At 39.5% G+C, this 26654-nt stretch overlaps 1 protein-coding gene across 1 annotated transcript in view; it reads left to right on the top strand.

The window, feature by feature from the left end:
• ULK4 (unc-51 like kinase 4) overlaps positions 1–26654 on the top strand; it is a 572731-nt gene that overhangs the window by 193702 nt on the left and 352375 nt on the right. The window contains 4 exon segments of the mRNA XM_030328370.2: positions 6904–6955; positions 7058–7152; positions 25986–26037; positions 26133–26277. Coding sequence (XP_030184230.1) covers positions 6904–6955; positions 7058–7152; positions 25986–26037; positions 26133–26277 — 344 coding nt within the window.

Here is a 26654-nt window from a genome sequence, read left to right as displayed (position 1 = left end):
TTTAATTTTGGTGAGAAGGGTAGCAATGAAAAATCATTGTCCTATCTTTTATTTCAGTTTTTGCCCACAAAAAGTAGTCTTTCTGTTCAGTTATGGCTCATGAATGATGTTATTTTTTTTCCTAGCCTGGAATACAGTATATGTCATTGATAAAATGGGGAGCTACACAAAGAGAAAGCTGACGTTTGTCACACGGTATCTCCAGTCTTATTTGATGTTAATAACAAACACCTGAGATTTTCAAAATGCCATTGAGGTTTCTAGTTAAGATGAAGTGAACATCTCCACTTTATTGTAGGTTTGAAATTAAAAAACAAAAATGATTGTCATCCCCAAATGAGACTGTAGTTTTCTAGAAGGTTCATCGTAAAGTATGAAGTTTTGAAGTACAAATGTTGAGTGGAGGTCACTGATTTTTTAAGAAGTGTGTTCAGGGGATGCGGTAGGGTCCTTTTGTCCCCAGTTTCAAACCTTTATCATCCTAAGTGCATTGAATCCTAATTTCTGTAAAGTACAGAATTGTGGTTGTACATTCATGAATTTGCAAATTATTAGAATTTCACTTACCACCTTCTTTTATGTTTGCTTTTAATTTCTTTTAATTTGCTTTTTAATCTGTTTTTAAGTACTGTGTAGGTATCCTTTTGGCACGACTATACTTCTGTAATTCACTGTACCGACATATTGATGCCTGGCAATGGTGATTTTGCCCCTGCAGCCATCTTGGAATCTTTTGGCACAGTGTTTATTTGGGATGGGGATAATTGTCCTTGTCTCTTCTCTTATTTTTGTTCTCATGCGGAACACTTTTCTCTGCCTACGTTAGCTGAGAACACTTTTTGTTTTCAAGGAACAAGCAAATCTGTCCAACTAAAAGTCTTCATGGACATTCAGGAATGGTGTGTGTGTATTTTTGAGAGAACACATCTGCTCTGTGTAATGCTATCTATGCTCCGTACAAGGGAGGAGGCCACACCAAGGAGGGATCTCCTCATTTCTCCCAAGAATGGGTGAACTCTGTGCAGGTTGGGAGGTATTCTGTAGGGTTTTCTTAATATAGGCCCTTTTGGGAATAGATAATAGTGTGCCTGGTCAAAAGATAATTAGGATATGGGAAAATCTTTGGCGGTATTTTTTTTTCCTTGATAATGGCACTTAGGTAGAGCGAGCTTAGGCAAATAAAATGGAAAAGGTCATTTGGCTTTCTTTGGGCTGTTTTCCTAGTTTGAGTCATGGCTGGGCCCAGAATCTTTCCATTATTTTTCTCACCGCATTTGTACTTTGGCCTTAGCTGTGTTTTATTGTTCTTATACTTAGTGTTGATGGCTTTGATGAAAAAGTAGTGAAGGGAAAGGAGTACCGACTAAAATGAAGGACCCAAATTGAGTTATATACAGAGTTCTTGTGCATGTTATTATGCACTGTGGAGAGTTGGTGGTTGCTTCTGTGAATTGATTCATAATCTGTCCAGAAGATGCCAAAGGTATGACAGAGGTGACAGCGCCCTACTGATGCCACCAGGCAAAGGGAACTTATCTGACATCCTACAGCTCCTTGGAAATTCACAGTGCAGATTAGCATATTAAAACCTCTTGGGTTTTGTGCTTTGAAATAATTCTTTTAATTTTTGCTCAGGTAGCGGTTTCCTGGACTTATTTGAGAGTCTTGTTTGTTTGTTTGTTTGTTTGTTTGTTTTGTGGGGAGCAAAGGGGGCTGCACAGCTCTAAGTGTCCTGTAGAGCGGTGCACAGCATGGCTTTGTGAAACTGTCCACAGCACAGTGCATCTTCTGTCCTGGTGGCCTGAGGGAGCAGTTCATTCATGTGTATGTGTTTAGGACTGTGTTTTGAAAGCCTTATTGTTCCATATGGAGATAAGTATTTTTAGTATTTTTCAAAATGCATCTGGGAGAGTAGCTTGATCTGCCCTAATCTGAGGTATCAAGTGTGGTTCGTCTTCAGTAATTGTGCCCAGTGGCAGTGGCTTGGCACCCAGAACTTTCTGGGCTTCCCCTGAAGCAGCTGTTTAGGAGCTGCAGGCCTGCCGTCCATGGGTGTGGAGACGGCAGTCAGGCTGGGCTGATGGTCACTCGTTAGGAGGGTCCCGCCGGGTGGAGGGAGCAGTGGGACTGTACCTTGCGTTAGCTTCAGTTTTCGTGCTGCCACCAGGCATCGTTTGCCTATTTGACTCATAGACATCTTATTTTTTTTTATTTTTATTTTTTGGTAAAAAAAAAATTCAGGATACTTCTTATACACGGACACGTGACTATAGGAATTAACGTTTTATAAACATTTTTTCCCAACGATAATGAAGTTGTGGTCGTTTTATGTTTTAAAATTTTTTTTTTTCAATGTTTATTTATTTTTGGGACAGAGAGAGACAGAGCATGAACGGGGGAGGGGCAGAGTGAGAGGGAGACACAGAATCGGAAACAGGCTCCAGGCTCCGAGCCATCAGCCCGGAGCCTCACGCGGGGCTCGAACTCGCGGACCGCGAGATCGTGACCTGGCTGAAGTCGGACGCTTAACCGACTGCGCCACCCAGGCGCCCCCGTTTTATGTTTTAAAGAGGGAAGTATTTGGAAACAATTTAGCAGGGCACCTTTAAAACCATTATTAAGCTTTCAAAGGGTCCAGGCAAAAGCTGATAATTGCTATTTTCCCTTCTTATTAACAGAAACAATGTGTCATCATACCCGCCTCCCTCTCTAGTTAAAAAAAAAAAGTAGGGACAGTGTGAGCAGTAAAACATCTGGGGAAGTGCTATGGGGAAATCCTGTGGTGAATACCATCGTTCTCTTGGGCCTCCATTGAATTGGGCTGGGAATTAGGAAGTAGTGAGATTAAGGAAATACGCTCGGGAACTCATGATGTATGTTAACCTAATGTTCACTGTGTTTCTTGTGTCCTTTTGAAAACGCTGGTGATTAATGAGCTGACGAAGAGGATTTTCTTGTATTTTTTTTCTTACGTTCTGGCCTTGTTAGTTTTTAAAAGTGCAGTGATTGTGTGGCGGTTATAATTTCCTACAAAAAAAGCCATCACGATTCTAATTTTCAAGCACAAGAAGTGATAAAATTATTCTGGTAGATTTTAATACAAAAGTATAATCATAACCTCCATTATTAAGAGATCTTCACTTATCCTGGGCGTTGAGATAATTGTTTAAGAAAAGACATGCTTCCTGTCTTTTGCAGAGTTTTGTTTTAAATGAATATTGTTTTGTTGGTAGGTATGGACTTCAGTTGCAGTGGGTAGAGCAGAGAGAGTGCACTCTTACATTTTTAAAAATACGATAAATGTGTTTATTCTCTGCCACACAAATGTTATTCTGAGTCTCCCTCCTCCCTTTTATGAACCATGGATTAATTCACATACATAGTTTGCTACAGGAGCTCATTTCCAGCTTCTTTGAGGTACTGACTAATATTGCAGAGCGCCGGCCTGCCCTTGAGGTGCAGCTTTCCTCTCTGGAGGGGGTCATTTTCTGCCCCCCACTCCTCCCCGCAGTGAGCCTGGCTGTGGGGTAGGCATCCATGCTTTTTGCTCCTCTGCTAAAACTCCCAGCTTTGAAGCTGGCACCCTCAGGAGATGGCCTGTGTTACGCCCTGTGCTGTGTTCCTACAGATTCCTGGGTCATTGCTGCTCGTTCCTCGGAATCTTCTAGAGTGGAGCTCACTGTCAGTTTCTCCATGCTGTGCCTGTTCACGTTCTTGGGAAACCAGACATCCCTTCGGACCATCCTTCCAACACCTCAGCCTCTCTGCCCCCTCTTCCCTCGTGAACTTATCTTCCTCCTCTCAGCTGCCAGCATCCATGACCTCATTTCCAGTGTCACACTGGCTGGCCACCACCCCTGATTTTCAGCCCCCTTCCTCTGTTCCCCATCTCCAGCAGCCTTTCGGTTAAACTGAGACTTAATTTCATCTTAGTCCTTTCCGCTCACTGTCCTGCCCTCCCGAGGGCCAATGACTTCACTTTTCTCTTCACTCAGCTCCGAGTCCCTTGTTCAGTCCCCATTACTGCCTTATGCAAACCTGTAACGCCCTTTGCTTTCTTCTTCCAGTACCCTCCTCTGGCCGACCTTAATTCTGGTCCCATTTATTTCTCCACCTCCGGCTTTGAGTGTCTAGATACGGCTAGAGAAAAACAACAAAATAACTGGTCTCATTTTATTTTATTTTTATTTATCTTTTTATAACTAGTCTCACTTTAAATTCATGATGGCTCATCTCAGGTGAGCCCTCTCTGCGGACTAGTGCGCCTGGTTTCTTTTCCTAATTTATATGCCTTCATGCTTACTAGAAAAAGAAATATATCAAAAGACATCAACGTTGGTAAATCAATGAAACATTCAGTAGGGATTTTTTTTTTAATTAAACAGGGGAACAAAGTAAGTTGAAGGAAGCCCATAATTCCACTATCGAGATGACCCTCCTTGACATTAGAAAAGAAAAAAATTAATACACGTAATATGACTAGAAAATTCCAATAGTGTGGAAGGCAGAGAATGAAATGTGAAAGCACACACACCTCCCAGGCCGGCATCTGTCTTCCTAAAGGAAACCTCTGCTTGTGGGTCCCTGTGATTTCTTCCTTGGAAACTTTTGTCCTCATCTGTGTTTGTGTATTATCTATATTTTAAAATATATGTACAGGAAAGATCAGAGTACAAACACTGTGTGGGGCTTTCTTTCTTTACTTAGTAATCCATAGAACTCTAAATAGATTTATGTAAGTCAAAAGACCTCTTTCTCTGAATATTTTATTCAACGTCAATTCCGTATTTACTCAGCAAAAGTTATGTGCCCCTTTTGGAACTTTGTGAAATTATTTCAACCAAATTATCATGACAAGCTACTTTTTTTTTTGTATTATGTATTATGTTATTTTTTTGTGGTCTTTTTTGTTTTTGTAATCATAGATTGAAAAAACCAATTTAAAGTGAGTTATATGTTTAGCTTTTAAAGAGCATATGTCTTTTAAGATTTTCTCTTAAAGGCAATTTGTGCTTATTTAAATTATAAAATATATGCTTATTAAAGAATATGTAGAAAATTACAGTGAGATTTGAAGGAAAAAAATCACCCATAACTCCACCACTCTGAGAAACCGCCATTGTTAACATATTGTTGTTTACTCAGAGTGTTTTCTTTTTTTTTCATTTTTTTTCAATGTTTTATTTTATTTTTTTGGGACAGAGAGAGACAGAGCATGAACGGGGGAGGGGCAGAGAGAGAGGGAGACACAGAATCGGAAACAGGCTCCAGGCTCTGAGCCATCAGCCCAGAGCCTGACGCGGTCAGAGTGTTTTCAATTTGCATATATGCACTTGTGTGTAGGAAACCGTCTAACATACATATGAGTTACACTGTGTGTGGTTGAGATGATGCCGTGTGTGTATTTGTATTCTGTCTTGTTTCTATTTAACTTTGACTCATAAGTATTTTCCTACAGCTTTAAAAATTTCTTTTTCCCCCCACAATTGTTGGCTATATGCTATCCCATTTGTATAAACTGTATACAGTTTTCTGCCATTTCAGTGAAGTTCAAAAATACCCAAACAAACAGTACACTATTTAGGGACACATGTATATCTAGTAAAACTATGAAAACATGCCAAGGAAATGATAAATTCATGACAGTCATTATCTCCAAATGAATGAATGAGGTGTGGGAAGCTCATGCAGAGAATTGGGAACATTTTAGTTCCTAACTCAAATATATGTGTAAGGATTTTATTTATTCTTGATAACCCCCAAACATACACATATGTTCTTATGTATATGTCATATATAGTCATTTCTATTTACCAAATATTTTATGAAGAACCATTGGATCATCGTAGCTTCATTTTCCCTCCAGACTAATTGCTTATGTTTTTTATTCCAAGGTAATCTTATATTTTGTTTGCTACTTGTTATTACATATAAAATACCATATATGTATTATTTTTTGAGCCAGGGGACAGAACTAAGTTGCAGGGCTTCCGCACGTCACTAGTATGGTGGCACTGCCTGTTTATACTGTTTTGTTTATTAAATTAATTTTTTAATGTTTATTTACATTGAGAGAGGGAGCGTGCGCACAAGTAGGGGTGGGGCAGGGCAGAGAGAGGGGAAGACACAGAATCAGAAGCACAGAGCTGTCAGCACAGAGCCTGATGCGGGGCTCAAACTCATGAACCATGAGATCATGACGTGAGCTGAAGTGGGACACTCGACCGACTGAGCCACCCAGGCGCCCTTCTACTGTTTTGTTTAGATCATATTCACGGAGTAACTCTTCTGTGTGGAGCGTTCAGCTGGGGACTGGAAAACTCGCCCAGGGAGCTCACAGCCAAACTGCTCAGGCCTGCCTCCAGAACAGTATTGGGGGTCATTCTGCATGGAGGCCCAGGGTTGGGGTTTAGATAGAATATATATGAGGGACCAACAACGCTAGTTAACCGTGAAGGCAAGCCTTGAACTGCTACATCTCGATGCAGTTTGCACACAGGGTAGCTAAGGCTTGACCTTCCTTGGAGAGGACTGTTTCACCTGATTACGTGCATCCTTACCAACTTCCCAGGTAGTAAGGGAACAAGTGTGGCATGCTGGAAATGGTTATGTATCAGTTAGATTGTCCTCAGTATTTATAGGTTGACGTTTCTGTGCTTCTATTGCCAATGAGTTTATTCCGACATTACATCTCATCGATAGTGAACTGTATGTTCACTGTATGTATATATTATTCATATGATCATACTTTAAAATTGTGATTGTATGTATGATATTTATGTGTATAGTATTTAATGCTTTTGAGGAATTACTTCATGAAGAATGATAAGTGCAGTTTTGGGAGAAAGATCAGTTGTATTTCCTTTCAGAGTTATTTTGCAATCTTATTTTTATTTTTTACAGAGTCATATTAAATCTATAGACTCAGGAGAAACTAACCTAGATGGAGCCGTGGGTGAGTAGACCGTGGGGCATTTGACATCTTTGTCTGAAGTACTTTGATTTCGCGATTTCGAACATGAAAATAAACACCTGTAATAATTAACTGTATTCCTAGGACTGATTGCATCGGAAGAATTTATCAAGATCACGTTGTCGGCTTTTGAAGCAATAATACAATATCCTGTTCTGTTGAAAGACTATCGCTCTACGGTCAGTTCTGTCAGCTTGTGAGAAAGACAGTGTTTTGTTTACTTGGTAGCTCTGTATGTAAAGAGACTAGTTTACATATGCTCGATTCCCATCTATTCTCACATGAAATAACCACTCAGAAAAGCCGCTGCCCTCACAAGAGGCACATTAAGAACTCCCTTCCTTCCTTGTTGACTTCTCTGGAATTTTCATTGCTCATTATTGTCTTTCTCTTCTGGTCCACACCTTACCCCCAGCTTCCTTCTTCTTACTTCTTTCCTGGTTATTTGTGGTACCCAACTGCATAAACTCTTAGAGCAGAGTTTCTCAACCTTGGCACTATGGGCATTTGGAGATGGACAGTTCCTCATCGTAGTAGTTGTCCTAGGCATTGAGGGATGTTTAGCAGCGTCCCTGGCCTCTACTCACTAGATGTGGGTAGCACTCAGTCCTTCCCCCTTCAGTGATAAGTAGAAAGGCCTTTACACATTGCCAGAGGTCTTCCGGGCAGGGAATTTGCCCCCATTTCAGAACCTCTGCCTTACGCTGATGCTTAGGTGAGTGGAGCACTGACTTTAGAGGAGGGAGGAAAGGCTTTGTGATCTCATTCTCACCCGCAGAAAGCCTCAAGAAAAGAAGCCAGATGGGATGAGCACTGGGTGTTGTATGTAAGCCAGTTTGACAATAAATTATATTCATAAATAAATAAACATAAAAAAGCCAGGTAAGAGGAGAACCCTTATTATCATTTTCCCATTCTCTCTAATGGTTCTAGGGGTTGACTGAACTCAGCAAGGCAGTTCTAACTTGGGATCTTTCAAGTGTTTGCGGTCAGCGGTGCCTGGGGCTGGAATCATCTGAAGCCTCATTCACTCACGTGTCTGCCTCCAGCTGGGACTCTTGGGACATCTTCTCCATCCTCTATGTGGTCTCTCCAGTAGAGTGACTTCGGGGGGGCCTGACCTCTTACATGGCATCTGGGCACTCTCAGGACATGTGTTTCAAGAGAAGGAATCATTTTTTGAGTGTAGAAAATGTCTATCAATTCTTCCTGGTTGTTTCCTCCTCCACCTCCTCCTCCTCTGTAAAAGTGCATTAAAAGAATGTGTAGTTGAATACTGTAAAACCAGTGCTCCAGAAATTGCCACTCAGTTAAAAAACCATGACCACAGCCCTGAATTCCCCCAGTCACGATTCCTTTCCTCCCTGGAGAGGGGGCCACTATCCCGACTTCCATAGCGATGATTCCCATGCTTTCCTCTGGAGGCCTGTGTGTGCATTCCTAAACCATATAGATTGGTTTTGCCTGCTTTTGTACTTTGTGTCAATACGGTATGTATTTATTTGTGACTTGCTTTTTTGGCTTAGTGTTTGTGGGACATTCTTGTTGTTAAGTATCTGTATGGTTTAATTTTTCACCGGTATATCGTATCCCAATGTTGATTTTGAGTATATGCAGATATCACAGTTTACTTATTTATTCTTGATAGACACTAGGCTCTTTCCAGCTTTTGGCATTTTCAAAATATTGCAACGGAGATTCCTTTATGTATTTTGCACCACATAAGCATGCAGTATTTCTAGGATACATACTTAGGAATGGAATGAGTGGTTGTAGAATATATGCAAACTCATTTTGTCTAGAAAATGCTGTAGTGTTTTCCAGAGAGGTTGTACTAGTTTATATTCACACTACCAGTGCAGTATCGGATCCCCACTGCCTTCTCAACTCTTGTTATTTCAGGTTTTTTAATGAATGGGTATATAGTGATATTTCACCATGGTTTTAAATAGTAAGATCAAGACTACTAATGAGGCTGTTGTTTTCAAGTGTTTATTGGCTTTGTTTCATTGTGAAGTGACCTTAATTTCTAGTAATGCTTTTTGCCTAGAGGCTTGTTTTTGGCTCATTTTAATATAATCACAAAACTTTCTTTTGCTTAATATTTGCTGACATACCTTCTTTCATTCTTTGTGTTCCAACATCTCTCTATTCTTATATTGTAGATCTGTGTTCTGTAAATATCATAGTATTTAAAAAAATCTAATTTGACCAGTACTTAACTTTTCACTGGAGCATGTACTCCATTTACGTTTAGTGTAGTTGTTAGTATATTTGGATTCATTGTACCATTTTCTTTCAGACTTTTTTTCTTTTCCCGCCTCTAATTTCTCCTCTTGTATAGTGATTTACTTTCTTTTGCACTAATTTTTTTCTCTACAGAAGGTTGGTGTTTAGATTCTCTCTTTATTATTTTACTGCTTACCCTAAAATTTACATCATGCACATTAACTTATTAAAAGCTGAACTTAAAAAAGAAGCTATCTTTTAAGTAAAATACAGGCCTTAGCCAACAACTCCATTCAGTGCCCCTGTGATGTATATTACTTTTGCCTGATACTTTATAGTCTATCTTGTTCTGTTTCTTTCTCTTTAACTCTCTTTTATTATTAAGTAATAATATAATACTCATTATTACTGTAATATAGTGTTCAATTACATTTGCCCACGTATATACTGCTTTTTTGGTTGTTGTTTGTTTTGTTTTTCTTTCTTAGTTCTCACTCCCTCCATCTGGCCCCACTTCTTCATGACTGCAGTATATCCTTCACAGGTTTCCTTAGCTTGGGAGTGCTTGTGGCATGCTCTTTGTCTGTTAAGTCATTGTTTTTTGAAGGAGATTTTTTTCTGAGTATTAAATTCTAGGTTGGCAGTTATTTTTGTTCTGGTTTAGTACTGTGAAGATATTATTTCATTATCTTATGTTCTGAATTTTCTTGAAGTCTGTTTTTCCCGTGAAGATAATCTGTCTCTTTGTCCCTTGTCTCCATTTAAGACTATTTTTTGGGAAGAGAAGGAGGGTCTTTGGTTTTCTGTAGACTCACTGTGATGTAACTAACTGGGTACTTCTTTATATTCTGCTTAGGATTCTCTGTGCTTCTTGAATCTGTGGATTGTCCTTTTTCATCAATTATGGAAAATTCTTAGCCATCATCTCTGTTCATTCTCTCTCTCCTTTGCTCTGTCTCCGTCAGCAACTCAGGCCACATATACATTAAACTTTGTCGGTGTACTTTCTATATTTTGTGTCTTTCTACATATTCCATATTTTTCTCTCTCAGTGTCATTTTCTGTTTGGTTAATTTCTATCTTCTGTGTCCAGTCTCATGCCAAACATTGCCATTGACTTTTTAATTATGGTTGTTTTCCATGTGTGGAACTTCTTTTACCACTAGAAATTCTGCTTATCTGTTTTTTCAGCCTACTGTATTTTTTATAATTTCCTATTCCCTATAGTTATCTTCCAGTTGTGGTTTATTTGTTCGCATTTGTTAGATGTGGCTGTTTTACACTATGTCTGATAATTCCAATATTAAGAGACTGTGATGTGAGATAGTGTCTGTTATACAATCTTTCCCATGTACAACTCATCTTGTTTTCTTGGAGAACTTATGTTTACTGCTTGTTGGTTGTTGGCCTTGAAATCTGTGGGTATTTCCTGAAGCCTATTGTGGATGCTCCCTCCTCTAAGAGGCTTTGTGTTTGCTTTGGGGCCCTGCCAATCAGGGCTACCTCAGACCAAGGTCATTTGCACCTAGTGTGCAAATCTCTGAGGCTCTAGGTCTGAGATCATAACGTCCCAGGGCAGCCTCCGCAGCACTTCCCAGGAGTGTGAATGTGTGTGGAGGGGTTGGTGAATAGATCTAATTTCTCCATCACTGTTAAGAGAGTGTAATCCCCCCTCCTCAGTGCCCCGCTCAGGGTAGGAGATTCACAAAACTGCATGTGCTGGGAAGACCTGGACTCAGACCTTTCTGGCCCTTGCAACCCCCACTAGAGCCTGTGCTTGGGTTAGTGGTAGGCACTGCCAGGGTACAATCAAGTCTGTGCTCATGTCTTCTTTTTTTTTTATTTTTATTTTTTTAAATTGTTTTTTTTTTTTCAACGTTTATTTATTTTTGGGACAGAGAGAGACAGAGCATGAACGGGGGAGGGGCAGAGAGAGAGGGAGACACAGAATAGGAAACAGGCTCCAGGCTCTGAGCCATCAGCCCAGAGCCTGACGCGGGGCTCGAACTCACAGACCGCAAGATCGTGACCTGGCTGAAGTCGGACGCTTAACCGACTGCGCCACCCAGGCGCCCCTGTGCTCATGTCTTCTACTCCACTCTCTAGTTAAGACTTCCATTCAGAAATTGGTCTAGAAGTTCCTCCACTGTCTTTTCAGAGTTTGAATACTTTTAAGGTCTTGTTCTTTTATATTTTATCTGGCCTTTATCATTGTTTTCAGTGATTTAATTTAATCCAGATAACCATACCCACTATTACCAGAAACTCTGTTTCTTATGGCAATGATTTCTGAGTATTGCCCCAGTATTGCTTATTGATTCTTTATCCTGATGAACGATACCCCATGGATAATTTGTTAAGATCCACTGTTTATAAACATCTATACCTAGATGTATATAAACATTTAGTTTATTTGGTAAACACGAAATGCCATCATAATAATCGTTGAAACTACAGCCCATAGTATTACGATAGAAAAGGTATCATTTGCAACTCATGGGGTTCATAAGAAATATTTTTTAATGCTATAACCTATGGGAAATCTTCTAATTACCTCTTCTTGAGCATGACTGGAATACATGAAATGGAAGACCTAGCACTCTAAGGAGCATAACATTGTTGGAAATGTTAGCACAAACTGTGTTCAAGGCTGCTGATCAATACTTTATGTGGAAGTGATTACATGCATTTAATTCTTGATGAGCACAATTGCGTAACTCAGATTTTTTCCAGAGTTTAGACCACATTAATTGCTCAGAGTTGGAAATCAACAGTGTGGCCTACACAGCAGTCAGCAGTACACGATGATTTGGATTGTGTAGACAACTTGCTCCCATTCACGGTGGTTTCAAGAACATGTAACCAGTAGCAAAGAGAAAAATAACGGTGAACAAAGGTGATTCTTTGTTAGAAAATTCTGGCAATAATATACATACATCACCTAAAATATATTTCAATTTCTTTAATTTAAAAAACCAAGCTATGATGCCTTTTTTTTTATAATGCCTTTTTTTAAATGAAGACCTTTGTAAGTTTTTAAACTAAAGGCTAGAGGCTAATAAATATTGAGTAATTTGTCGTTAATTAATCCAGATTTTTGAATTAAGAGCTGGTGAGGTTTTAGAATGTGGAACTCTGAGAAACTTCTACTGGGAATGTAAGTTGGTACAAATACTTCAGAAAAATGGTAGTAGCTATTGAAGCCAGACACAGTATATGCCATTGATTCAGCAATTTCACCTCTAAATATACATTCAGTAGAAATATGGGCTTATGTTCACCAAAATACATATAGAAAGATGCTCATAACTCCAAACAGGAAACCATCCAAATGTCCATCTCAGCAATCTAATGGATAAATTACGGTTTAGTCATATGATAGAATACCTCGTAGCAGAGAAAATGAATGATACATCATTATGCTTCAGAACTTGGATAAATCTCACAAAGTTAATGCTGAGATAAAGATGGAAGATACAAAATATCAGGATCCAGTTGCATTAAATTTGAAAACAGACAAAGCTGTTACCAGTCAGGATAGTGGTCATTCCTAGGGCAGGTGGTGACTAGAGGGAGCTACGAGGGGCCTTTGCAATGTTCCGGTAAAGTCTTTTTTTGATCTGGGTGCTGGGTACAGGAGTGTGTTCATCTTGTGAAAGTACCCGAGACATATGCCTGAGGATTAGTATACCTTTATGTATGTATGTTATGTTGAATTAAGTGTACGTAAATATAAAAATATTTTTCATAAATTAATTTATAATTATAAATCCTTAAGTAACATTAAGACCTTAGAGCAATAATTAATTAATAAATAATCTTTGGATGCCTAAACAGTTCTAAATAAGAAACAGTTACAAAACAGTGATCATTAAGTATAGTTTTTACTTTATTTTTTATAAGGGCAGTAGATGAACAAAATTTGTAAATGCTTTTGATGATACCTTTTAACTATACTTTAAAATTGTTTAAATTGTATGGCATAAATGCTAGTGGACAGAAAAATATCTAAATTATTCTTTATTTTCTCTCTAACTTTTCTTATGCTTGATTAAAAAGAAGGTTGATTACTTTGGTTAAAGATGATACTATAAATAGTTAATACAAAGAAATATAAATATGTGTAGAAGATAATATGATTTTCTGTTTATTAAGAAAACTAGAATAGTTTATTCAGAGAGTAAATTTGATACCCATTTTGTTTTATTTCATAGGCTTAATTTTAAAGCTACAGTTCAATACTTTAAATTCATTTCTATTTGTGTATTTATACATTTGTGAATGCCTAAAAGCATACATATGAGGGCATATTAATCCTTTAGATTGTTACATGAATAATGTACACAAAAAGTAAAATTGGAATTAGTCTTTTTAATATAAAATAATTAGGTTATTTTATACTCATTAATAAAGATTTTTGTCAAAATATTCTGTTAAATTTCAAAAAATATATTTCTCATAAATAAGTAAAAGTGTATAGATCTTGGTAAATGTAACCCCCCGCCTTTTATGCAAAGTAACTGATAAGAATTAGCATATCTATTAATCATTGGTGTGGACTTGTATCCTGTATTAATTTCCTATTGCTTCTGTAAAAAATTATCAAAACTTTAGGGACTTAACACAAGTTTATTATGTTATGATTTGGGAGGTCAGAAGTACAAAATTGGTCTTTGGGGTTAAAAATCAAGGTGTCAGCACACCTGTGTTCCTTTTGGGAGAAGTAAGGGGAAAAGTCTTTTCCCTCTCCTTTCCCGGCTTCCTGGGGCTGCCTGTGTTCCTTGGCTCATGTGTGGCCTCTTATTCCATCTTCCAAGGTGGCAGCGTAGCATCTTCAAATCTCTCTGACCTCCCCTTTTGTTGACACATCTCCTCCTCTGACTCTGACCCTCTTTTCTCCCTCTTGTGAGGAGGTCTTGTTATTCTATTGAGCCCATCTGTCTAATCCAGCATAAACATGTCAAGATCCTTGACTTAATCACATCTATAAAATCCCTTTTGTTGTGTATGATAACAAATTATCAGGTTCTCGGGATAAGGATGGTGGGCATCTTTCTTTCTACCATCATTCCGTGTGCCACAGATTCCTGTTTTTATCCAGGGCTTCATGACTGAAATTATTTTGGTGCTCAAATTATAACAGATTTGGCCAGTATAAAGTCTTTCGAATTGATTCCTGTGTCCTTGTGACATACTCCGTCATTTTCCGAGTGATGTTTTAACTTTCTGGCACAGCAGGATATTCTTGCTTTGGCTTCTAGCTTCTCTAGCCTGGCCTAGTCATTTCCCAGTCAATTCTCAGAGGAGTTCTGGCTCCTTTTCATGGGAGGTGGCATTAGAAACCACGGTGTAGGGCCCTAAGTGTGCCTCTCTTTCCTGGGATGTCTCCGCTTCTGGGAAATATATACATAAAATAGAGCTGGGAAACGGTTACATGTATATACATGTATGAGCACACACAACACACGTATGCATGCTTGCATATATTGGTACACACACACACACACACACACACACACACATATATTTTGAAATCGTGAGTTCACGCTAATAACTTCAAACCCAGTCCCTGTCCATATGGTTCCTTCTATCTACTCTATGCTGTGTTCATAAGATACTTGGATTGGTCCCCTTCCTCCTCTTTTAGTGTGGTTATAATACTCATCTGAAACACAGTTGGTTAGTTTTCAGTTTGCTTTCAATTGTTGGGTTTCTTTTTCCCTTTCCTATCCTCTTATCTTTTGAGTACACATAAGATTAATATGCTTCCAAAAGTCAAAGCTGTAGAAAAAGATGTATTCAGAGCAGGGCCACTCCATATCAGTTCGTAGAGCTCTTCCTCACTCTTCATTGGAGCAGTATAGTACTCTATTCTGTGTGTATGTATCATAGGTTATTCAACCCATCTCTTATGTTGGGACGTTTAGGTAGTGTCTAATATTTTTCAGTTACAAACAGCCCATGCACATGCAGTTTCCTATAGTCAGAGGTGTATCTTCAGGGCACGTTTCCAGAGTGGTGATTGTGGGATTGAAGGATAATTACATAGGGGTTACTATTTTGCTTCCCCCACCTCCTAGTAATACATGAGTGTCTGTTTCTCCCCAGTCCAGTCTTGCCAATAGCAAATGCCAGTCTTCTGAAATTTTGCCAATCTTTTGTGCCTTGGGAATTCCTTAACATCTTTTTTAGGTATTTAATATTGTAAGGAAGAGTTAAACAATGTCGTGTCTAGTTTTGGTAGTTGTTCTCCTCAAAAGGGGTATTCTGCGTGGCCCGCTCTGCCATTAGTGGAGGTAGGATTCATGGCATAGGCATGTTTCCCCTGTATGGCCGATATGACTTCGGAGGAAAGGGGACTGGTAGTTGATGCGACATGTTAATTATTGTACTGTCCGATGTACCAGATTTTCCAAGGCTTGCTGTAAGGAAGTGGTGGTTAATTTTCAATTGTAGGATAAGAATTTCAATTGAGTGCTTGGAATAGTAAACTGCAGTTTTCAAATGATGTACTTTCATCTGTAAAATAAAAAAAACACCCCACTACAAAAATTATAGTATAAAGCATACTTTCAACAAATGATTGTTTCAGAAATACACTTTCCATAGGTTACAGTGTTGCTTTTTTTCTTTGTGAAAAAAGAAAATTTGAATATGGTTATGTGGTTATTTATGGGTTAAAGCTGCTGAACTCCAGTATCTCGTGTTCATCATTTCTTAAAATGGAACATAAGTTTGTTAAATGATAAATTACCATTTTGGGCATCCAAGGCTTTAAGAACAAGTGAAGTAAAGTTTAGCCATCTGAGCATTATTTACATATTTTGGTGTCATTGTGATTGTGTAGTTTAAGTGTCCCAGAGCTGTCAGCATCCCTAGGTCACAGACATTCATTTCTTTTGGGACATTGAGGATCACTGGCAGCAACTAATGTGCATATATATGCACACATAGTTGGGGGGGTGGTTTGAGCAAAGAAATGAAAAGTCCCTAGACCTGGTAACCTGTATTTTTGTTTTTAGTAAACTATGACCCTGTTTTTAGGACAAGTCCTTAAATGACCTTTACCACAGACGAATGCCTTTAAGAAAGTAATTGTCACAAGCATTAAGTATTAAAGCTCCTTGGATTGTTCTGTACACAGGTGTATTAGCTCTACAACTAAAATAAGTAATCATGGAATTTTATGGTAGAAGTCATTAGTGTAGGGGAGCCTGATTAGGGTTGCAGTGGTATTGACTTAAATGGTTTATCTGTTGTTTATAAATTCTGTGGAAGATTCTAGAAGAGGAAAGCACTGTTGAACAAACCACCTACTTGACAGCAGCAGTTACTAGCTGTGTCTTCTCAGGAGATTCAGTCTCTTGTTTGTTAACAGGTCGACGTAGTACCAGTGGGTAAAGCCATGACAGTTGAAGGTTTGTCATCCACAGTGTTGGATTTTGTTGTCATGGTTTCCTCACTGTGACTTGAAAGCTATTCAGTAAAGAGGCTTTTTAGGTTTTTGTCCTTTTTTCTTTGTTATTATGCTGCTTCGTTGCCATCTGGCATTGGGTTGTCTTGAAAGCATTGTAATGTGACCTCTCAAAATGCGGGTTGAGTTTTGTCATGAGTCACACTGCACTCCCCACATATTATTTTTAAATCAAGAAATGTTTTATAACATGACTAATCAGTAGTCGTCTTTGTTTTGGCATGATACGGGATTTGAATTTCTCAGGCTCTAAGGGAACTTAGCCCCGTTTTAGGTAAAAATCTATTATGTATAGAATTGTTGAATCACTGTATCATACACATGAAACTGATATAACACTGTATGTTACTTACACTGGAACTAAAATTAAAAATCTAATAACACATCATTGGGTGTTAAGAAAATAACAAATGAATGCTGTTTCAAAGTGTATTTGGAAGAGGGAATGGACAGAGATCTCTGTGAGGGGTGCGGGTCTTGGATTACGTGCAGGGGGACCTCCTCTTTGTGTGTAGGGCAGTACGGCCTGCCTGCGGAAGACAGAGAAAAGCTGTCACCTTGAAATATCTTCCTGGCCTTCTTACAACCATTAGGCCACAGACGGGTCTGTATTGAACTTCCATTTCCTTTGTAGGTAGGGATCCAGGAGCGGCCTTGAAGCTTGGATGAACAAAAGGGTGGGGGTGGCAGGGGAAGTACACATTGTCTGTATAAATAAGGAGCTGGCATTGGGTGGAGAATGAAGAGGAAGAAAGGAACGAAGAGGGGGCCTAGAAGAGACAGGCAACAGGGCAGGAGCCTCAGAGCTGAGCTGTGTGTGTGGGGGGAGTGGGCGGGGAGACAAGGTTAGTGGGAAAAAAAAAATCAAAGGTGCAGGTGATTCAAAGATGACTAAAAGCAGGAGGTTGAATATTCAATTGCAAATTGTGGGTGTTGCCATTACAAAGCTGCATCCCTCCGAACCATCGGTACAGTCTGGTGTACATATGGAGAACTTGGGAGACTTTAAATTCAGTCCTTACAAAGGGATCATGTGGTACCGTGAGCAAGGTGGAGATGAGGGAAGACCACCTGAATGGCGACACACAGAGGCTGCTGATTGGGAGCTTGCAGCAGTAGGGACATCATCACCCTCACTTGTATTCGGCAGAGGGTGTAAAAACTTTAGGGCAAAAAAAGGGAAGGCTTAAGGTGTATCTTGGTCGGCATGGGGGGAGCTGGAGGCAGACTAATGAGAAACAGGGCCTCCTATGGGATGGATTAGGGGAGCACATGTGACTTTGGCTGGCTGGCCGCGAGTGGGAGGCAGGCTACAACAAGCCGTGGAGCTGGCATTCGTCCTCCAAGTCCTGAGCCTCCTGAGCTGATTGCAGCAGGTGTTGTGAGCTGGCTTCTGTGCCTGCTTCCCGTGGAGGCCGTGGGACAGAGTCCTTATTGTCACGTCTGGTCTGACTGCCTTTCATTTGGATAGTCGGTCTCAGAAGCAAACAGCAGGAGAAGGGAAAAAGCAAATAAAATACTAGAGTAAGTGAAAACTCAAGAGTTGGCGGTGAACCATGGAGAAGGAAATAAGCCATTGCACGTTCTGAGAAATCTGAGAGAGGACTTGAGATTTCTTACAGCATGCAGGCCTGAGAATTTTATTTAAAATTCAAAGTTGGGCTCACCTCAGCTTACAACCAGGATACAAAAGCAAATCCCTTTTCTTTTCTTTTCTTTTCTTTTCTTTTCTTTTCTTTTCTTTTCTTTTCTTTTCTTTTCTTTCCTCCCTCCCTCCCTCCCTCCCTCCCTCCCTCCCTCCCTCTCTCTCTCTCTCTCTCTCTCTCTTTCTTTCTTTCTTTCTTTCAAAATTGCCATGTGTAGAACAAGTACTTTTAGGTTTCAAAACTTTTGAAACATCCTTTTCATAGTAATAGGATGAATTAATATGAATAGAGTTAAAGCAGTGATGTAATAAGTAGACCCCCAAAAAAGGTTTAAGGTTTTGGTTTACTTATGTATTTTTCACTCGCATATTTATAATAAGTGCCTTTTGTAAACCACATCTTTATTTTTTTAATATTTTTTATTTTTATCTTAGTGAACTGGGGAGAGGGGCAGAGGGAGAGAGAGAGGGAGGATCTTAAGCAGGCTCCACATCCAATGCAGTGTCTGATGTGGGGCTCGATACTACGACCCTGGTATCATCACCTGAGCCGAAATCGACTCAGAGGCTCAACTGACTGAGCTATCCAGGAGCCCCTGTAAACGACCTCTTTAAAAGATTTAATTATACTGGAATTAAAATGAAAAACTTAATAAAAAAATCAATGAATGTTGAGGAAGATACACTAGTGAGCTAGAATCAGATCCTGCTCTGAATAGGTTAAGTGTTGGTTGGGAGGAAGAGACCAAGATGAAAAAGAAAGATTGGACCATGGTTTGAAGAGTGCTGTGTTGGTGGTTTGCTTGGGGGTATGCCAAGAGCCCTTTCAGTCTGACAGGGTCTGGAGATGCTTTTTAGAGGAGATGATTTTATTCTTGAACTAGGTCTTGGACATAGGTAGGGATTAACTCCTGAGTGGCCTCCTGGGTGAGGGGTGGGTGTTTCAGACGACGGAATCCTGTATGCCAAGGGAGAGAAGTGTGAAATGTTTTCATGAGCCATTTTAAGGTTTCTCTTGGTATTATTTTGAGATACTTAGAGTAATTTACTTGAAAATACTTGGCCGTAGAGGTGTAAAATGATATGCATGAGTTGGTTTTAATGTCTGCCCTAGGAAAGGGTAGTTTGTATGTGAAGGATGCCATACTCTCGCCATATTCTTGAAGTGTGCCATACTCTTGAGGGAGTACTCCCTCAAGAGGTGGTTGGTGAGCCCTGGAAAGACTCTAATCTGAAGTTCACAGCTGTGAAGTGTCTTTATCTTGGTGACCCGTTTGTTAGAAAGATTATTTTCTTTGGTGAGATGAGTCCATTTTTAAAGATACGTGGATTGGCTGGAAATCTTGGGCAAGTGGCCCACCCTTGGAAGGGTACAAGTTTCCAGTGAGCCCCGTGGATTGGTATTCTTGGCATCGGACTCTGATTTGTTTCTGCATTTTGTACATTGGAAGCCTTTGGCAGTCTGGTGAGGTCTGTGAACTCATTCTTGGAAAGACATTTTTAAATGCATCAGGGAAAATAACGTGCACAGGGATATACAGGAAACGATTTGTACCGAAATACAGATTCAAGATATTTTTAAGAAATAACAAATTTGCTCTGCTTCTGGGCCCAAGCAATCATCGTTGCTGTTTCCAAGAGCCAGTTTCTGGGTCCCTCTCCCCCACTGCCACGCTCTTCTGTGTCACTTTGAGCACCCTTGGAGCTGTGGTCTTGTATTTTATAGCTGCCCCCCTCTTTGTGTGAGTTACTGTGGGACCTCCAGGCATTTGGGGCCAGAGGCTAGAATTTTGTTCAATGTGTCACCGTGTGCCAATCTGCTCTCTCAATTTCGAGTTGCTTTCTCATCTCTGATTGGTATCTTGTAGGTTATATATCCAGGTAATTGTTTTAAGGTTCATCTGGATGTTTTTAAAACAATTTCAGAGTAAACTACTCTAAATATCTCCAAAAGGAAAAAGAAACAAGGCCCAAGTCATCATCTGGATGGATCTCTAGGCCTTTAAATCTAACTTTTAGCGACTGTTTATTTCAAGGACAGTGGCAATGACAAAAACACCTTCTTCTCTGCCAAGAAACTCTGGCTCATCCACACATCCCAATTTATGTAATGTTAGTTATTTCATGTTTGTGTTCATTTCCATTCTACACCTTAGTAGCTATTAAGTTTTGATAGTGGTGGTAATAAAATCCCTGTACCTACATACTGCGAGCTCATTGACGTTATTTATGTGTGTGTGTGTGTGTGTGTGTGTGTGTGTAATCTACTTATGTGGGTCTACTTACACTTAATATTTGTGTAAATGTTGAGATGTATCACTCCTACAAATTTTTTTCTTGTATTTTGTGAGAGTAGATGTAGTAACCCTTCTGATTTGTATAGGAGTATATTGAAATGTTTTATTTTTCTATATTTCTTTTGTTATATTTTCTTTATATTTTCTATTAAAATTTGTCTCCATTGTTTCTCTGCTCTATGCTCCAAAGTAACTAGCGTTTTAAAACTTTAACTTTCATCTACTCTGTTTTGCTAGAATCATTGGTTAAGTGAACGATTTGCGAAGGTATGTGGTGTTTTTCATTTTAGGATTTTACAACCAATGATCTTTTCTGAAAAACCATTTATTACTTTGATTTATGTAGTTATTGCATAGAATATAAATAAAATGGATGAAACTGTTTTTCAGTGTTTATCTCCCTTGCCTTGTTCGACTCTGGACATTTTCAGAGTAATTTTATTTTTATTTCTCTGTTTGTGAGTTATGGGCAGCTTTCTTTTGGTAATGTAATCAACTGTTATTGCTTGGGAAAAATACGAATTAAAGGTGAATAGTCAAATAATCTAATTTGTCTTGTAATCTGCATTTGCCATATTATAGTAAGCACATTATTTCTCCATTACCATCCTGTACCTGTTTCTTCTTCTAAAGGATCATTCTCAGTTGGAAGGATTAAATTTCTACCATGGGATACAATTCTAATTGCCTTCAGTCATTCAGAGGAGAAGTGTTAATTAAAAAATTAAATGATATTATAACGAACTAGAGTTCTTCTTTTAAAACTGATTAAATATATTTTTAATCCAGAAATTTACATTTGGTGTGTATTTAAGTTTATAGGTATTGTTTTGGGGTACGTAGTGAGATACTGTCTGTGTCTTTTTGCAGCTTGCTTGTTTTCATTAAATATATTGATGTGAGATTTATCCATTCTATTTTTGAACTCTTATAATCAGATCTTCAGTGAATAGCTTTGAATGTGTTACTGGAAACTTTGGTTGGTGTTAGGAAATTCTTCTTCCAAGTTCTTGTACCAATTTATTGGTTTACTGTGGTATGTAGGTACCCATTTCCTCTAAGTTTTTCAAGCTCTCGGTACTAAGGTAATTTCTTAACTGGATCTGTGTAAATTGGTATCTCAGTGTTCTAATTTTCATTTCTCTGATGGTGGGTTTGAATAGTTTTCATATGTTTGTTGACTCTGTGGGTATTCTCTTTTGAAAACTATCATTTCTGTCTTTTGTCCAGTTTTGGGGGTTGTTCGTCTTTTTCTCATTGATTTTTCTCTTGCATTCTGCATATGAATCCATTTGTCAGATTTGGGGATTGCAGAACTTTCTCCTAGCCAATGGCTTTTCTTTTCATTTTGTTTCTAGGGACTCATCCTATATAAATGTTTTTTATTTTAATGTAGTCAAACTTATTAATGTTTCTCTTTTAGTTTGTGCTTTTTAGATGCTACTTAAGAACTCCTTCCAGGGCACCTGGGTGGCTCAGTCGGTTGGGTGTCTGACTTTAGCTCAGGTTGTGATCTCATGGTCCGTGAGTTTGAGCCCCGCCTTGGGCTTGCTGCTGTCGGTGCGGAGCCTACTTCAGATCCTCTGCCCCTCGCCCTGCCCCCGCTTGCACTCTCTCTAAAAAATAAACATTAAAAGAATGAAAAAAAAGAAGTCCTTTCCTACTTTAATGCCACAAAACTATGCTCTATTTTCCTTTAAAAGCCTTTCTTTTTAACTATTCAACCTTTAAGCCTCTTGTAATTATTTTTTCAGTGTTCTCTGGTATTTTTTAACCAAGTAGATAGCTAATTGTAGCTCTCCCTTAAATGAATCGTCTACATGTTTTTCCACTGTTGCTAATAATACTATCACTGCCCCTTGCTGAGTTCCCATATGTGTCTGTTTCTAGGCTCTTGGTTATATTCCATGAATTTCTTTGTCTAGCTCTACATTTACACCACTTGGTTTCCCTTATAGGAAGCCTGGAAACTTGGTAGGGTAAGCCATCTCTGCCCCACAATTTCTTGAAAATCTTGTATTATTCTTGATTCTCTACTGCTGTTGAAATCGACCTCTGTGCTCTGGAGCTAAAATATAATATGAAGACAGAGTTTGGGTATAAAGAAGGAGGATAGTTGCTTATTCTGCCAGGCAGAGGAGGCTGCAGGAGGCTAGTGTGTCTAAGAGTGTCAAGCCTGTCCTAGGAAAAGGCTGAGGGGTTTTCTAGGAAAATACAGGATCTGGGTGGTTTCGATAGGAATGTATAGGTATGTGCTGCCAGCCGCCTTCGTCATATCTTCCTAGGTGGTCTCATGTCTAGTGTTGGCACAACCGTCCGAGTCTCATTATTAAGTGTACGTTGAGGTCAGCGAGATGTCAACGTCGATACTGAGTTCCCAGAACAAAGCATTCTGCAGAAAAACGTATGAGGGGAAGGGAGAGGCTTCAAGAATGAGGAAGGGAAGAACTTATTCAGGGTCCAGCCTTGCTGAAGGCACCAGTGTGCCCGTCTTAATTTCCACCCATCTTTATGTTTCTATAGCATTGTCACTATTTTCCAAATACATTACAGAATCAATATGAGGAGGTAATGCAAACCTTCTTGGACTATTTATTTGTATTACACTGGAATGATGGGTTAATTTGCAGAGAGTTGACCTCTCGGAGTCTGTTCATCAATGACCATGTGTTACCTTTGTTTATTCCTTCTCTGATACATAGATCTGAGTTTCTGACCTATATCATTTTTCTTCCTTCTGAAGAACTTTTGAAAACACTTCTTGCAAGGCAGGTCTACTGGCAGAAAATGTTTTCCGTTTTTGTTTGTGTGAGAAAAATCTTTATTTCTCCTTTTACTTTTGAGGGATAATTTCACTCAGAATTCTAGGTTGGTGTTTTTTTTCTCTTAATACTTGGAATATTTCATGCCAGCGTGACCCATCAGGTAAAATGAATTGAGATAAGCACGTCATTAGTGTGAGATTTGATGTGTATGTGGCTTGAAGCCAGGTTGCGTTCCCCGTCTGCTCTACCTGTGGTTTTTCAGAGGCTAAAATTCCCTCCAGGGTCCTAGTTTTTGTCTCTCCTGTTGCTTTGGGTTTCCCTAATAACTCCTTCTCACATAAAACCCGTGTCTTGCAACTCTCTCAGTGGTAATCCGTGTTGTTATACAGGAGCCCAGTTGATGTTGCGGTAAGGCATGGCCGGAGGGGAAACGTCCCACAGTCCTGTGGTTAGGATTCTTTTTGTGAGCCTCTGCGTCTGGTCTCTGACGTTCACAGGTGTTGGTCAGTTGTCCCTGCGCCTGTGCCCGGGGGAGACAGGAAGGCTCGGAGGGTGCTGGAGTTGGGATTGTCTTTCCCAGGTTGGTTAGGTTCTGCTGAAACCTTACTATAGGCTCTGGTAAGATAGTGTCCTTTGTGTCCAGGCCTTTGTCAAGAAGACAAGAATGTTCTGAGCGTGTTTCAAAATGGCTCATTTGCCTTCCCTCTGCTGGAAGCATGAGGGGTTTGTCTCTGATCTTCACTCTGAGAGTCTAGTGGAGACTCGGGGAAGTAAACTCCCGGGCGTGTGGGTGCTCCAGTAAGGCTGGGCACCAGGAGCTTTTATCCCCCAAGCTCAGGCTCCCAACAGTCCCTCGGTTAGCCTTTAGGTTTTGTACCAGCTTCTGACTCCACTGGCCTTTCTTCTCCCGTTAAGCTGTGATTCTGTTTGCCTGTCTCTTCAGGGGAGTGGTTTGTTCTGTGACTTCAGTTCTTGGAGGTGTCTGAGAAGAGTTGTTGATTTTGTTTGTTTCGCATTTTCCTTGTTGTAAGGATGGTTGTGACAGCTTTCAAGCTTTTTGCAGAAGTGTGTCAATGGCCATTGTACCTGTAAATATTTTCTACATTTTTTTTCTGTAAAAGGATACCGTAGATACCTTAGAATTTGATTGCTTCTGTAGATTTTAGCTTAATTATGTCATTTAGTTGGTTATTGTAGGCATGTAGGAATACTGTTGATTTTTGTCTGTTCATGTTCTGTCTGATGATCTTGCTTTTTGACCATGCTTAGTTGTTTTTCAAATGTGAGTTGGACACCTGTCATTTACTTCAGTCCCACTCCTCTTTTGATGTATCCTCTTAAATCTTTAAGGTAGGCGTTGACCATGTTGATGGGTGTTAATAGTGGGCTATGTTTGTTTCCTTTGCATGGTTTTTGCTTTTGACACAACTGGCAGTTCAGAGGAATCAAAATTCCTTAATGGAGTGTGACATATATGCTTTGAGCAATGTGACATCACTTAATGGAAGAGGGTGATTAAAACATCTCTGGTTCTTAGGGTCCTTGTACCAGTATCTGGGTAGAATATTATATGTGAACTTACAAGGGGGTGCATGGGTGGCTCAGTCGGTTAAGCATCTGACCTCGGCTCAGGTCATGATCTCATGGTTCGTAGGTTCGAGCCCTGCTGTCTCTGCCCCTCCCCCTCTCGTGCTCTGCCTCTCTCTCTCTCAAAAATAAATAAACATTAAAAACCTTTTTTTAAACTAGAATAGGTTAACACTGGTGGGTTACTGCCCACGTGTAGAGACCTTTACCTGTGCAGGGCTTCATCTCATTGGTCTGGATAGCAGGATGGTCTTGTGGGGCTGGGAACAGTTTCTCCTGCCCTTTTGTCAGTGTAGGGAGAACAAATGCTTGTCTTAGGACCAGGAATACATTCAGTTGTAAACAACGGGAATTTTGTTTCTTGTCACCAAAATAGTTCATCAAAGGAGAGAGTAGTAGGTTTCCAAATTAGACTGCGGAAATGATTTGTCCTTTCTTCATTGTTCATTTTCATCGGGGGGAATCGATTTGTTATTTTGGAGTTGGTTTCAAACCACATTTGATTGTACCCTCAATAACTAGGAAATCCTAGAGGTGGTTTGAATAGTGGATTTATATCTTTTGAATATGTTTCTAAAAATAACCAAGATTAACTTGTCATAGCTCTTTATTGTCATATTGTCTATGACATATGTCATATTGTCATAGTCAGTATTTTGGTTGTGTAGTTTAAACTTGAATAATGATCACTAGCTTATATATATTCATTTGGTGGTTTAATGTCAACCCACGCCAACCGGATTTTGGATTATATACTAAGGTTCCTTTCATAGACTCTGAAGGTTTTGATAAATTACTGTTTTGATGATCAGAATGTCATTTTGACCTGAGGACTTTTTCAGAGTTAAATGAGCCTGGTGGTTTATGTAGAGTTTAAATCCAGGATAAATTTAGCTGTTGATTTTCCCCCTCTTTTGATTAGTGATTCTGTCAGTGCAAAAAGCACAGAAAGTAGTTAATACCAGTTTTGTGATTATAAACATTTGAACCAAGTCTTTCACATCTCTTCTTTAAGGTTGTTGATTATATCCTGCCACCCTTGGTCTCCTTGGTTCAGAGCCAAAATGGTAAGTGTGACCCCGTCACTGAGAATGCCAGTAGGTGCACATTCTGTTTTCATTCTATCGCCATGGACTCACATTCTTGGCATTTTTCTTTCAAGTGGAGTGGAGACTCTTCAGCTTGCGGTTGCTCTCAGAAACCACATCTCTACTCGTGAACCAGGAGGTCGGGGATGGCAAAAAGGAGGCGAATGTCGACTCTGACAGCAATCTACTGGCTCTCATTAGAGATGTCTTACTTCCCCAGTAAGTCCCACGTGCTGCATTCGTGCGGAGAAGTGCAAGATGTCTGGAAGCTTCTGTCAGACTAGTTCTAATGGTGGGGTTGAGGTCTTGATGTTCTTATGTTTTTGTACATATGCTTACGTGCTCGCAAAAAAGAAATTTGGAAACAGAGGCACTACAGACTACTACACTGCCTAGAACCCAGGAGAATCCATTTAGAGCCTTAGCTGTTTTCCATAAGGCACATGACTCTGAGGTTACGCAGATTTAAAGGTGTTAATGGCCAGAAGGTAAGGTTTATTATTCAAGGTCAACATTACAAGACTACTGGCACGTGGAATCGGGATGTTTCTCTGACCCTACTCAGAAATCAAAGAGATGGACAGAAATCTTCCTTC

The sequence above is a fragment of the Lynx canadensis genome, chromosome C2 (assembly GCF_007474595.2).
Source record: "Lynx canadensis isolate LIC74 chromosome C2, mLynCan4.pri.v2, whole genome shotgun sequence".
Taxonomy (NCBI): domain Eukaryota; kingdom Metazoa; phylum Chordata; class Mammalia; order Carnivora; family Felidae; genus Lynx; species Lynx canadensis.
This window is presented reverse-complemented; position numbering and strand designations above follow the sequence as displayed.